Source organism: Mytilus galloprovincialis, chromosome 4 (assembly GCF_965363235.1).
Source record: "Mytilus galloprovincialis chromosome 4, xbMytGall1.hap1.1, whole genome shotgun sequence".
In the NCBI taxonomy this organism is placed as follows: domain Eukaryota; kingdom Metazoa; phylum Mollusca; class Bivalvia; order Mytilida; family Mytilidae; genus Mytilus; species Mytilus galloprovincialis.
Genome location: NC_134841.1, coordinates 71,121,022 through 71,136,537, shown reverse-complemented (window position 1 = coordinate 71,136,537; position 15,516 = coordinate 71,121,022). Strand labels below are relative to the sequence as shown.

General features: G+C 31.3%; 1 protein-coding gene across 2 annotated transcripts; it reads left to right on the top strand.

Moving 5' to 3' along the window:
• Positions 1–4,471: 4,471 nt before the first annotated feature.
• On the top strand, positions 4,472–14,685 carry LOC143072859 (uncharacterized protein C2orf42-like). 2 transcript variants are annotated; one of them, XM_076247978.1, is made up of 8 exons: positions 4,472–5,196; positions 5,740–5,869; positions 6,273–6,434; positions 7,399–7,527; positions 10,064–10,162; positions 10,893–11,101; positions 12,085–12,241; positions 13,295–14,685. In XM_076247978.1, the coding sequence occupies exons 1-8, from the start codon at positions 4,477–4,479 to the stop codon at positions 13,471–13,473; spliced, it is 1,785 nt and encodes a 594-aa protein (XP_076104093.1). In that variant the 5' UTR covers positions 4,472–4,476; the 3' UTR covers positions 13,474–14,685. The 2 variants fall into 2 exon arrangements, with proteins under 2 accessions (XP_076104093.1, XP_076104091.1); XM_076247976.1 differs by having other exon boundaries at positions 13,280–14,685.
• Positions 14,686–15,516: the final 831 nt, after the last annotated feature.

Sequence of the window (15,516 nt, the reverse complement as noted above, 5' to 3'; positions counted from 1 at the left end):
CCATGACTTAATTAATTTAAACCGAACCCTGCTTTGTCGCCTGAAGCAGATGTGTGTTTTTTTTCGGGTGCTGGAAGGAGAACTTGTATCTGAAGTTTACTTTATAGATACAATTTTTTAACAGCCATGTACTTTAACATTTTAGCCTTATATAATCTTATCCGTTTGGTTCATCGCACTTTAGCGTGCTATACCATTGTACTTTAGCAAACAAACAACCATCGCACTTTAGCGTGAGACACCATCATACTTTAGTGTAGACCATCGCACTTTAGCGTGAACATCGCACTTTAGAGTACCATCGCACTTATGGGCATACGATACAGTTACAGGGGAGGTAATGACGTTGCTAACGTCAAATGTTATTTTCGCGACGTCAATCTATGACATATCGAGAAAAGATGCATTTTTCGACTGTTTTTTTATCATTCAAACTGATTTAATTTGAAAACGAGTGCATGGACCCCTATTTTTTAAAACAGCAATTTGTTTCATTTTGCCAGGATATTATGTGACCCAAATTTTATAAAACTGTAAATAGCGAATTTTTTTTAATTTTGATAAACATGCAGCAAAAAATGAAGTTTTTTCCTCTATTCATGAACATTTGATAAATATGAGTTATATCTGAATAAAAATTGCCTAATTTTTAATGATACTTATAAAATACAGAAATAACCGATTATTTAACAAAAAACAATTTGTGTTTATCTTTTAAAACAAAAAAGTTATGTCTTTCTTTTGAAAAAGAAAATACGGACACAATGAAATTTGAAAAAAATAGGCAGGACAGGAGTTTTGAGTAAAAAAAAAGGCAGGATGAGACACTTTCAAAAAAAAAAAAGTCAGGACGACAATTTAGGGAAAAAAAGTCTGGATAAACTAAAAAAAAAAAAGGCAGGACCGAACAGAGTGAAAAATAAAAAGGCAGGACAGAGATTACAGCTAAAAAAATGCAGGACAACATTTTTCATCCTAGCCCCCCCCCCCCCTAAAAATCAAATGGTAGCTCCCTAAGAGTCCTACATATATTGTTTTCCGTCGTGAGGCGTTCGGAAATACCGTCAGTCGATTACCTTAGTGGGTTCTTTTTACTTAAACTATTAAGTGTTGGTTTATTTTGACTTTCTCTAAAGCAAATGGAACAAATTACTTCAAATATGTATCAAATACTATTAGTATCAATTAACCCAGTTACTATCCTCAAAACCGATGAAAATGTTTAAATTTGCCGTCAAAGCAATTTAAAAAAAAATTGCGTTTGACAAAATCTTTGTTTGAAGTGACAACTTCATTGTTTTCTGTTATTAGCTCACCTGGCCTAAAAGGCCATGTGAGCTTTTCTCATCACTTGGCGTCCGTCGTCGTCGTCGTCGACGTCGTCGTCGTCGTTAACAATTTTTCAAACATCTTCTCCTCTGAAACTACCAAATGGATTTGAATGAAACTTAAAATGATTGTTCCTTAGATTATCCTGCACAAAGTGTGTGCTTCGATTTTTGATCCGTCAAAAAACATGGCCGCCGTTACTTAAAATAGAACATAGGGGTCAAATGCAGTTTTTGGCTTATATCTCAAAAACGGAAGCATTTAGAGCAAATCTGACATGGGGTAAAAATGTTCATTAGGTCAAGATCTATCAGCCCAGAAATTTTCAGATGAATCAAACAAACCATTGTTGGGTTGCTGCCACTTAATTGGTAATTTTAAGGAAATTTTGCAGTTTTTGGTCATTATCTTGAATATTATTATAGATGAAGATAAACTGTAAACAGCAAAAATGATCAGCAAAGTAAGATCTACAAATAGGTTAATATGACCAAAATTGTCAATTAACCCCTTAAGGGGTAAATGTCCTTTAATGACAATTTTTCACAATTTGTTCATCATATTTGCTAACTTTAAAAAATCTTCTCCTCTGAAACTACTGAATGGATTTGGATGAAACTTAGCATGATAGTTCCTTAGATTATCCTGCACAAAGTGTGTGCTTCGATTTTTGATCCGTTAAAAAACATGGCCGCCCTTACTTTAAATAGAACATAGGGGTCAAATGCAGTTTTTGGCTTATATCTCAAAAAACGAAAGCATTTAGAGCAAATCTGACATGGGGTAAAAATGTTCATTAGGTCAAGATCTATCAGCCCTGAAATTTTCAGAGGAATCAAACAAACCATTGTTGGGTTGCTGCCACTTAATTGGTAATTTTAAGGAAATTTTGCAGTTTTTGGTCATTATCTTGAATATCATTATAGATAAAGATAAACTGTAAACAGCAAAAATGATCAGCAAAGTAAGATCTACAAATAAGTTAAATATGACCAAAATTGTCAATTGACCCCTTAAGGGGTTATTGTCCTTTAATGACAATTTTTTCACAATTTGTTCATCATATTTGCTAACTTTAAAAAATCTTCTCCTCTAAAACTACTCAACCAAATTCGTACGTGCGTTCCTTGCAAGGTCCTCATGCCTGTCTGACAGTTTTCACTTGACCTCGACCTCATTTCATGGATCAGTGAACAACGTTAAATTTTCGTGGTCAAGTCCATATCTCAGATATACTATAAGCAATAAGTCTAGTAGATTTGGTGTATAGAAGAACTGTAAAGTGTACATGTCCAACTGGCAGGTGTCATCTCACCTTGACCTCATTTTCATGGTTCAGTGGTTATAGTTAAGTTTTTGTGCTTTGGTCTGTTTTTCTTATACTATATGCAATAGGTCTACTAAAATTGGTGTATAGAATGATTGTAAGGTGTACATGTCTAGCTGACAGGTGTTATCTAACCTTGACCTCATTTTCATAATTCAGTGGTCAAAGTTAACTTTTTTAGTTTTGGTCTATTTTTTTAATACTTTATGCATTAGGTCAACTATATTTGGTGTATGAAAATATTTTATGATCTATATGTCGGTTACGCAGGTTTTATTTGAACTTGACCTCATTTTCACAGTCCATTGCTAAGTTTTAAGTGTTTGTGTTTTGGTCTCATTTTCTTTATTTAACAGTAAGTCATATATATTTGTAATATTGAAGAATTGTTAGCTGTACATGTTTGCCTGGCATGGTTCAATATGTTCAATAAGGCATTGTTTACCAGGTGAGCGATTCAGGCTCTTGAGAGCCTCTTGTTTAGTTTTTGATTATTTTTTTTATGTGTGAACATGGTAAAAAGGTTGGTAATTATTGATGACTTATCCGGAAAAAAACATACGTATCCGTCACGACAAAATTACCGTTTTTTATAGTCTAAAATGATAAACCAATCAAATAAGGTCAAAGATCATGTGTTAAATTCTGACCAATGACAACAGTCGTCTTGACGATCTTTCGAGGGAGAAGACATCATGGCGGAAAATTTCTAATATAAATATCTCCCCTGTTCAGTGACAAGTAAGATAAAGGGTTTCCTCACTATTTTCAGTGTCATGCATCAATCCCAATTGTATGAGATCGTTTGAATTCCTTATTTCAGTGGAATTGTTCATTTATTTATAATTGGTATCTGCTTAACGCCCACTGTCCCTGGAAAATATGTAAACCCGTTGGTGGCCTTCGGCTGTTTTGTGCTCCTAGATAGGGTATTTGATCGGGAATTTGTCTCACAAAATTTTCTCTGTAATTCCCTAAAGAAATGCTAATTAAAGAAGTAACAATTCCATCCGTGGCAGACAATTAACCATTGCTTTTTTTGAAATGTTTAGCTGTTGGTTTTTTTAGGAGAGAATAAAATTAATTTTTGCACTTATCTCTGTAAAAGACCTAAACTTCAAGAATCTTAATTTAATATTATCCGGAAATTCATGTCTGTCATATTTTACGGAGTTTGTGCAAACTATATTTCATACTCCTACTAAAGTGAAGCATCTGAAGGAGAAATCTGCTAAATGATTTAATAAAGCAGTAAATTACCTCTCAAACGTGTCAAAATCCAACTTTGAATTCGAGTTAGGCGTTCTGACATTTATGTAAGGCGTCTAAGAAGAAAAATATTATAGCTTTTCAAGAGGTCATAATTATTGGAACTAGTCGCATATAAAAATGTGGATATCTGCCCGTCCAAATATTATGGATATAATGTTTAAAGTTGATTCTGTAGCCCTATGACGGCCTTTGGTCTATAAAAAGGAAAGTAGTTTTTAAATGCAATGCTTGTAAATCTGTGTGGAAAAACCATTTATCAGGTTTGGAAACTCTAACAACAGTTAAAATCAGTTTCTGATTTCATAAAAATGTGTTTAGTTGCAAATTGGTGTAAAAAGTTCATGAAAATACCTACAACATGAAAATGCATGTCCTAATTCCTCATGACCATATGACTCGTGCATTTACATGCACAGTTAACAAGTTCAATGTAATAATAATAATAAATAATAATAATGTAATAAAACTATAATTTTAGTATTAATTGGTTGTTCGAAAAATAATAAAGAGACCTCTACGAATGAAGTTTTTCCTCTTATCGTGCTTACATGTATGATAATTTTTTTTTCAGGATGGCTAGTGCTTCAACAGAGAAAATAAAGGCATTGTTTGAAGATCTTGGTAAACCAACATTACGTGGTGTCAGGAAATGTCCTAAATGTGGGACATATAATGGAACAAGGGGAATAAGTTGTAAAAATAAAGCATGTAATGTTGTCTTTAAAGAAAAAGAAAAAAAGAGAGGTCATAGTGCAGATGCTGTAAAAATCATAACTGGGTCAACAGGGCAAGTTTTTTCCGTTCGTTTAAGAGACCGTGGACCAGACTATCGAGGATTTGTTCAGCTTCCACTTGTACAGGATTTAGATGGTAATCCAGCCCCAGTTGTTGACCCAGCAATTCTGTACCAGGCTGCAAGGTGTTTTGTTGACAGCTGTACTCGTAGTTCTCAACAAGGAATACAGGAACAACCATGTCCTCACATCAAATCAGCTGTTGAATGTACAAGTGAGGCAACACCTCTGACATTGAAAAACTCTGTTCTGAACACACTGCAGGTTCCAAATGAAATCAAACAGGCAATCTGGTTATTGGCTACAGAGACTACTGGACCCCTTGTTCAAAGGGTTACTAAAAACATAATGGTTGTCAAGTGTAAACCTAATTCCAAACAGCCTTTAGGATTTTTACACTTTTCCTTGTTTGAAACAACAAGAAATAGGGCTTCACCAGAACACAAGTTTCATTGTTCTTGTAAGGCCTTTAAGGTAATCATTAACCTACTCTTGTTTTTATCATTTCAACCAAATTGATAGTGCCTTTAATTTTGAGAGAGCAATAATACTAATACCTCATCTTCTAATTTTTTATTGAAATTATTTTTGACATGGCGAGGACTGGCAAGCTAATGCCAACCCAAAAATAAATATCTAATGTCAATCAAGGAAATAATTTTATAAATATGAATGATTTAAGCTTATATTTATTTATTATGATATCCTTATGCTAGATTTCGTGGTAACCTTGTAATTGTAATTCACTTCTTCTAAATGAAAACTGAATCTAATTCAAACAGAATTCTTCCTTGCAGCAGTAAGCCTAGATCTACGTTGAATAGACATGTACACTACAGTAGTCTATCGTGTCTTTTGTTTACAACTTTATGTTAAATTCCTACATGTAGGTTCTTCAGTTTTTGTGTCGCAAATAACAACTTGTTCTTACTTTATAATTTTTTTTTATTTTGAGTATGAATAATATATACAAATGTATGCATGATACATGTACATGTATGTACACATATTTTTTAGTACTCTAAACCTGGTGCTGTAAATGACTCCCAGAAAAGATGTGTACACTTCTATGCCTGTATATGTGCATTTGCCAGTGACGAAAAGCTTAGTGAGGAGTTTTCTTACTATATTAACTTGGACAGTCATGGTTTGTATTTTTAAATTACATCATATCATTAACATGATTAACATGTAAAAATACAGAAATTTGGAAATGAAGCTCTCTTAAAAAGCACCACAATGGAAGAAAGGAAAAATTTGCTTGTACTATTTTAAAGATATTGTGTATAATACAGATGTGTTTCATAAAACAAAGTCTGCTATTAATTACTGTTAATCATTATTTTAAATTGTTTAAAATTGATAAATAAAAACCACACACAAATCAATGTCAAAAGATGGTCATGATTACATAGATTTGTAAATTTTCTTTTGAAATTAAGTAATATCATTTCATAATCAGTTTATTGTAATAGCAGAGCATGCAAATTCAGTGAATGTGAGTAAAATTGTAACTAAAGCTTACTATTGTACTTGATTTATTTATGTAGAAGAAGTCCAGCAGGAGTCACCTGAAAGACAGATAGTTACCATATACCAAGCACAGGATACAGGGTTGGACACTGGTGATCCTACAACACTGGAGGTTGTGGTCACTGAGGATGAATTGTTAGAACCTCCTGGCAAAAAACAGAGGAAGGATGACCAATTAGGTACTGATGCCTCTCCCATTAAAATTATACTGTGAGAGAAGTTTTTTGAACCAGAAAGAAATGATTTCTGTATTGGAAAAATCAATTTATTACACAGTTAATTTCAGACTTGATTTTGTGATAGTATGCATACAATAACCATGATAACAGTAAGTTGCATAGAATAAAATAGATAACACAAAGAAAAAAACAACAAAAAGAACCTCAAAATTACATCTGCTATTAGAGACAAAAGCTAAATCCTGTTGGATGTGAACATTCCTAAAAACATTTTGAAGATTCTGGACATAATTTTTTTTAGCATTTATAGTGTTTTGAGATTAAATATTAAGACTCAAGAATGATGATGCATGTAGTTTATTTTACATATGTGTTTAGCTCATGATGTTCAAACTGCTTTTTCTTTTTATTTGTACGTATACAAGACTATTGTTGTTTCTTTTTGCCATTGTCTTATTAATGTCTTATATTGTACTATGCTCATTGTGAGCCCATTTAATATAAATGAAACATCTTCTGTAAACAATTATTGAAATTTCATGTACACATTTAAAATGATTCCAAAGACATTAAGAATGATTTAGCAATCAAAGCTACAGTATCAGACATATATGTGTATGGGTATTTCCTCTGCACAAACTAGAAGAAAAAAAACAAATTCATTAGCATGCAACATGAGTGAAAAGGTATGACTCAATATTATTTTGATTTGGGGGAAAAACAATTTGTTACAAATATTTTATTTTCAAAAAAAATGTCTTCAGTACTGTATACAGAAGATTAAGGAAAAATCATGCCAGTTGTTACAAGGAGAAAAGTGCAAAATACATGTAAAACAATGTTAACTCAATTTTGATTTTCCTTTCATGGAAAGACTTATTTTGTGGCATATTTGAATGAAAGTTTCTTGTTAAATTTGATTCATGATAACCTGAAATATAAAATCTTGATCTTTTATTTTCAGTCCAGGCCAGTAATGCTCTTTTAACACTACAGGAAGGAAATGCAATACAGAGTCCACCTAGTCCTCGTAAAATAAGTCCACAGAAAACACAGACTAAATCTATCACCCCAAATAATAAAAAAGTCCCAGGTAAGTAGAGCACAAATTAATGGCTGCCCAATAGTCATACTAAAGTGATTAGGGTATTGAAACTTGATTGATTTTAATCTAATTTCTGATACCATTTCCTGCAAATTTAATAAAACCACTTTTTGGTGAATTTGAACTTTAGTGGAAAGTTGTCTCATTGGCAATTATGACAGCACATCTCCTTTATTTGCATCAATTAACTAAAAAAAAGTAAAAATCTAATGGATAAAATCAGTATAGGAATGTAGGACCATACCACACAGAAAAACGTGACACAGTGTTAAATACAGTTGTAAGTCATACAAAAAGCTTATAATAGCTAAATAAAGAGAGGTGAAAATGTTGTTAGAAATAATATCCTTAATTCCCATTTCGCATTAACTGGATGACAAATGATTTTGAACCAATTTTGCCACAGCCCTAAGTAACTTGAGGATTTTGTTTTGTTTGTGGGAATTTTGTTGACAAATTTCAGGGGTTTATCTGAGTATTTTGGGAAAAAGGACCCTGGTCAGTTTTGGGAATTTTTTAATGCGGTTTTCCATGAAATTGGGTAAAACAACCAATATACCTGATGTTAGTTTTAATGTGTTTTGTTCATTAAATTTTGTTTTGTTGGTGAAAATAAAGTAAGGACTACCTACACCTTCTTTGTTTTTAAATATAACAACATGGCATTAAAGTTTATTTGAGTATCAAAATAATGAGTTCTAACTTCTTAAAAGGATTGTTACATTTTTTTTTGTTTTGACATGAAAATTTGTGAACTAAAATATTTTGAGTTCTGTATAAAATATATCCTGTTTCTATTTTCTTTTTTTACATATCTTTTGGTTTTCAATTTTAGTGTTGCTATGATAGCTGCACATGTTTGGTTCATTTCATTTTTTATTTACTGTATTTTATTGACAAACCCGGAGTTATATACTTGTCCGTTCCCGGATTTGATCTGGTTTTAGTATTTTCCCACACTTCCTGTTTATTTATGGCAGCCATTGTTTGTCAATGTTGTTTGTCATTCAATATGTTTCAAATGGATTTACACATTACTTGTTGGCGATTTTTGGCATAAAGCTAGCGGTTGAATAAAATAAACATCTATGTCATGACTAATAAAGATGAAAATGAATTTTGTGATCATTTGGGAATTTTACTCCCCAAATTGGGAAAAATGTAGGGTTTTTGCCGTTGGGAATGGGTCCGAAACCGGACCCTGTTGAATGCTAGAAAAATCCATGAATTTATATTAAAAAGGTAAAGATAAAAAGATTGGAATAGTGTAAAAGAATGTATTCTGTAAATTCAGGAATTATTGCATTCATTCATTATTACAATTGTTGAAGAATGGACAAAACATTAAATTGTGATTTCAGGAAAATCTGCATATAGATATATATATTATATTAGTGTTGTCAACGGTTAACCGGTCGAACGACTGAATACCAAAAACGCTAACCAGTTAACCAGACTTTTTTTCAATTTTGATAGATTTGATATAAATTTGTATAGAAATCATTAAATAGTTAGGTTTTATTTAAAAATGATTGCTATTGTTAATCATATAAACATAAAATTAATTAGAACTTGTTTCTCAGCTCGGGGCAGGATCTTAAAGAAACATAATTAGTATACATGTTTTTTTAACAGTAACTCTAAATCAGTAATGCGATTACATTTTACGATTTACTTCATTATTTCGTTTCTGATCTAATATTGTGTAAACCTACATCTAATGTGCAACCTCCGTCTTGCAAGGCTTAGTCTTACTTTAAACGAAATGCTAACTCAAAAATTGTGAAATGCAAACCAATGTGAATGTACTCAATGTATCCATGATAGTACGAGTAACATGCAAACAAAGTAGAGAAACAGGCCTAACGGTGACCTATAGTTGTTAATTTCTGTGTCATTTTGATCTCTTGTGGAGAATTTTCTCATTGGCAATCATACCACATCTTCTTTTTTATAATTAATCATTCAAACTGAAACACTCCACATCATTTTCGGAGACAACAAGTGAAAAGGAAAGAATAATCAGTTTCAGACATATTCAATTCTTAGAGATCAAGAAGTCTTTTTTTTATTTTTCAATCTAAAGTTGGAACAAACGCTTTTGTTGATACAGTGTAGTTGGTTATTAAAAGTCAAACTTCGCCAGAAATCCTCACAGACAAGCCTTATAATGCCAGAGGACAAACTTCAATTCTAAAAGCGTAAATTTATGACTTGGATGAAAGGTTGTCAAATTGACTATCATACCACATCTTATATCTAAATGTAGGGCACTACAAGCACCAACTCAAACTACCAGTTAACCGGTTAATCGGTCGAACTATTATCTGAGTTACCGACTAGGCAAAAGTATGATTTGACAACACTAATATATATCAAATATCAGAATGCCACTTTTAATTATGGAAAAACTCAGCCTTTTGCATTATTCACATTAACAAAAATCTTTCAATAATTTCAGAATTTTCAGTATTCAAATATCCTGTTATCCTGCTCTAACCCATGTTCTCATTATATTCTACAGTTCAACAGATAGATGAAAGTCAGATTACTATATCATTTCATCAGTGGTTGGCTAGTGTTACAGAAAGAATCAATCAGACAATGCATTATCAGTTTGATGGTTTGTAATTTTTAAAAAGAATAAAACACTCGAGAAGGTTGAAACAGGGATAACATTGAAATAGTTGTGTAATTCAAAACAATCCATTTTTGATAAAGAAACATGCAAGAAGAAGTTACAATTTCTCAAAGAATGTTACAATATATACAATTGGAACTTTGATGAATATGATTTAAGTTGTTGAATTTATACATTGGTAATACTATCCACTTTATAATATTATCAAACAATAGTACTCTCCCTTGTTGGAAAATTTAGGGGAAATATGTATAAAATTGTCATTTAGAATTTACATGCTATAGCCTATTAGCTTATTTTGCATGAAACACCTGCATTTATTAACCAAGTGTAAACAATAACTACCTGTTGTGTAAAGACCTTAGCAGTTAATGTTTAGTTAACGTTTTGGGTAAATGTTTCTAAGTAAGAGCTCAATAACTTCGTCAAAACTTTATAAAAGAATCTTTGGAAAGAAGCTTTAATATAGAAAAAACAAGAATAAAGAATAGAGTTTTAAAATCTGTTGAGCATTATTTGTTTGCATCAGGGTCTCGTGATGTCTGGTGGATAATTGTTTTATAGATGTTTTATTAAATCATATTACTTTACAGTACTCCTGCAGTTTGTTTCATCATTATTTAGTTAGAGAAATGTTAATCTAGAGGAGTGCAAAAAATAAAATAAAATAAATGAATAACGTAGTATAATAATAGTTTATTTGCTTTTTTAGGCAATCCAGATCCTCTAGTCTTCCATGCTCCACAAGTGTTCTTTGAATGTCTTCAGCAACGCATATCTTCAGGGAGTAAAAAGAAAAGACTGCCAAACTTTACAACAGGCTTTGTTAGGAAAGATGCATTGCCGTTGGGAATGTTTACAAAATACACATGGCATATCACCAATCTGTTTCAAGTTAAAATGATATTTGATACCCCAGAGGTAAATACAGTTATTTTTATTACAAAAGTTCTAAAAAAAAATCTGGAATGTGAAAAGATATTCTTTTGAAGGATGCTAATGTTTTCAGATATATTGTGTGTTCATGCATATTACAATGTGGTTGATACAAGAAAGAAGTCACTTAGATGTGAAAGCAACATTCAAATCTAAATTCATACCATATTGCACAAATTCTCATGTCGTTTTCAAATGTATGGTAGTGATTTCTTTGATATTTTGATTTTTTTGTTACTTCAACTTTTGTTCAGTCAAATATTGTTATATACCAAATAATCTTCATATTGAAAGTTAAAAAAACAACACTAAGGCTTCTTGTACATTTGTATTAATGGAGACTACAAATAAACTAAAATCTTCTGATAATATGCATTTTTATGCTCTTGCCATAAACAGTGAAGGGGGGGGGGGGCTAAAGATTTACTATTGTTCATCAGTGTATAAAGCATGTTGGTTACCATTCTCTTACTTAGTTTGCCTTGACCAAGTATTATAAAACTTCTGCACAAAGCTATTTCCTTCAAATACAGTTCAAGTAAAAAATTGAGTTATTTCCCTTTTAATGGAAAAAATGGTTAATTTGCTTTTTCTGCTCTCTAACTTGATAACTTTGCCTCTATCAAATTCTATCAAATTTATAGACTATGTAAAAGTATTAAATTTTAAAGAAACGAAACATCAATAGGTTTGAATAAGTTAATTCTTTCAATTTTACAAAGCTAGACAATAAAGAGAACACATTAATTTGTTATTTCCTTTAAACTGGTAATGTAGCAGGAATTCAGTTTTTAAAGAATTACTCATGTTAGGATGATAAAAGATAAAATATTATGCAAGTACTTCATATATATAATTGTGGTATAAAGGATGAACACTACCTACAACTGAATGTCTTGTTATAATTCTATTTGAACCTTAAAATATTTATCTTTGGCTCTTAGACAATTAATTTCTGTTTATTTTAGATGTCTCTGGATATTACAAGAAACTTTGTAGAAAACCGAGATGGAACTTACGACCTGTATGAAGTGCCAAAGGTTGATGTAGAGAATGTAGAAGATGGCAAAGCTAACAAACAAATGCCTATCAGACCATTTGAATTGAAAACCTATCTCAAAGTTGGTAAGTTGACCTAGCAATATCTCAAAGAAACTTTTGAAAAAGTTAAACACCTATTAAAATAAAACTTAAATCTATTGTATTCTGTGTATATATGGATTCAATAATGGATGTTGTTGAATTAAAAATAACAGCCTTTTCATAAATGATGGATTTTTGACAGATGATAAATGATGATATTTTGACAGATGATGTATGATGTTTCAAAATAATGGACAACTTAAGACAGGTTCCTGTGTTTGTTTCTGATACATAAAATTTATAAAAAAAATATTGAAAGTAACAATATTTGGTGGATAAAAGTTGTGTCATGATTTTTCAAATAAACTGTTTTGGAAAAAAAAACAGGTTCATGCTTTTCTGCATGCAATTTTATTTCAAGTTATCTCCCTTACCTGTCAATTCTAAAATATGCAGTGAAGCAGTCAATATTTGCAATTCAATGAATAAATATTTGAGTATAATTTGAAGTGCTTGTTAATACATAAAAAAAAGAACATGAATAAACAAAAAATGACGACAGCAAGACAGAGCACACAAAATACTAACACTCAACCTGTCAGAACAATAAGGTAAATAATAAGTACAAGCAACATAGGGCAAGGTATCCTGACGTGATACAGACACGATAGTTTTGTTCAGGGAAAGCAGTTTTATTTTATGATAACTGCATATAGAATATAAAAATAAGAAGATGTGGTATAATTGCCAATGAGATTACTGCACTAGAGAAATTTAACAACCAGATTTATGTAAAAAACAATCATAAAAGAAATGCTTTTTACTTAAGTTTTTGTGATTTGCATGAATTGACAGGAAATTTATATAATAACACAAATCTGTCAGTGAATCAACATTGTTGCAATTTTGTTGTAATTTTGCTGATAGTACTTTCATAATGTCATTCTTTGATATCCTTTAACTACGAAAAATTTACAGGATAGTACTTTCATAATGTCAAACTGTTATATCCTTTAACTATGAAAAATTAACATGTATAACCAGTGCAGTTGAAAAACAGTTGATCTACATATATTTTAGGTGCTGAATCACCAGACCAAAAAGAACCAACACCTTTTATTATTGAATGGATACCCGATATACTTCCAAAATCCAGAATTGGTGAATTACGTATTAAATTTGAATATGGACATCAGAGAAATGGTTTGGTAGAACATCGAATGATTCCACAAGAGATACCATTACAAACCATTCATGTTCAAGAATTTAATTAGACTATCTACATATATTATTGGTTTTGGTTATGGAATATAAGCTTTATGGCTTAGATTTGAGGTCTGTCAGTTTCAACTGTTATCAAATAGTTAATTTTCAGTGTTTTTAAACAAAGCAATGCTATCAAGTTATTAGGTAAATAGTATTTCAAGCTTAAAACATGAAAAAGTGACATGAACCTATAGAACAGACTGCCCAATGAAGAATTTGTCGTTGACTTATTTTGAAATTGTCCACTGTATCTGGTTATGGTGGGTGTGGTCTCTGTAGACCAGTTTAACAGCATTATGGTAAAATGGCTATTAATTTATATTATACCTAGTACACAAAGTGAAATGAATGATGGAACCCGTCAGGGCAACATGCTAAAATCAGATTGTGAATGGCGAAGTGCTGCACGTTCAGGAAAAAAAAAATTAAAAAATATTTTTTGAATTTTCTGGAAAATGTCTTACTTTTTATCCTTTAGCAGATTGTGTATAATTACTGTAAAGAATTTGGAAACAATGAGCACTGAATAAGAAATAATTGAAAAATTGAAGAAGTATGTTACTAGTGTTTTATTTGATTGGAATAGTTTCATAATATTGAATAAGATATGAAAATTGTAGTGTTTGACATCAAACATAACACAATTGCTACAAAGGAGGTAAAAGGTGGCACTATTAAAGCGGATATCAAATACAAATATGTAAAGTAAACAGTTACCATTATCTGACAGCACTGTAATATATTTGTACTGTTGGCAAAATGTTATGAAAAGAAGAAATTTAAAAAGCAGTATTAATTTAAAAGCTACAAAGGTTTTGTTTAATAGAAAAAGAGTTTATGTTATGAAATAATTATGCATAATGAATTATACATAGTTTGGCGATTTCGAGTAGCATAACTGGTTAAAAACCTAGTTTAACGGTTAAATATCATTTGAGCCTAAATCAGCAGTGTACAATGGTATGAAGGTTTATCCTTATGTTGATAAAAATTCATGTAAATAAATTTTCTGTTGATTTATTTGACCCATATTAGGTCGTTACAGTATGAAATATTATTTGTGAATGCTATGTGTGGCTGCAAGATGTATCTGTATGTGTATAAATTGACGAAGAAAGACAATAATTTATTTTAGGCATTTGTGATGTCCTGTCTTGCACATTAGCAGGATATATATTTTGATTATGTGTTATGTTGTTAAATAAATTTAAAATACTCTTTTTCTTTTTTCTTTTAATTCTCGCAGAAAAGTCGCAGAAAGCTTGACATAGGGATAGTGATCCAGTCATGGTTTTTTGTAATGTTAAATTCTCTCTTATTATAACAAATGAATAAGTAATAGGATAACTATATTTGGTATGTGCGTACCTTGCAAGGTCATCATGCCCGTCAGACAGTTTTCACTTGACCTCAACCTCATTTCATGGATCAGTGAACAAGGTTAAGTTTTTGTGTTTGGTCTGTTTTTCTTATTCTTTATGCAATAGGTCTACTATATTTAGTGTATAGTATGATTGTAAGGTGTACATGTCTAGCTGGCTAGTGTCATCTGACCGTGACCTCATTTTCGCGATTCAGTGGTCAAAGTAAATTTTTAGTCTTTTTTTCTAATACTATATGCAATAGGTCAACTATATTTGGTGTATGAAAATATTTTATGACCTTTACGTCAGTTGCACAGTTTTTATTTGACCTTGACCTTGTTTTCACGGTTCATTGCTCATTGTAAGGTTTTTGTGTTTTGGTCTGTTTTTCTTAAACTATAAGCAATAGGTCAACTATATTTGTTGTACGGAAGAATTGTTAGGTGTACATGTCTGCCTGGCATGGTGCATTTGACCTTGACCTCATTTTCATGGTTCATTGGTTTAGTTTTCTTGGTTAATGTTAAGTTTATGTGACAGTTGTAATAAAGCTTTATATTTAGAACTGTCAACATAATATCAATGATTAGTAAAGAAGGGGAGACATTTCAGCGTGTGCACTCTTGTTTTTTTTAATTATGAGTCCTGTAGATGGAACAAATTATTCAATATTACATACAAATAATT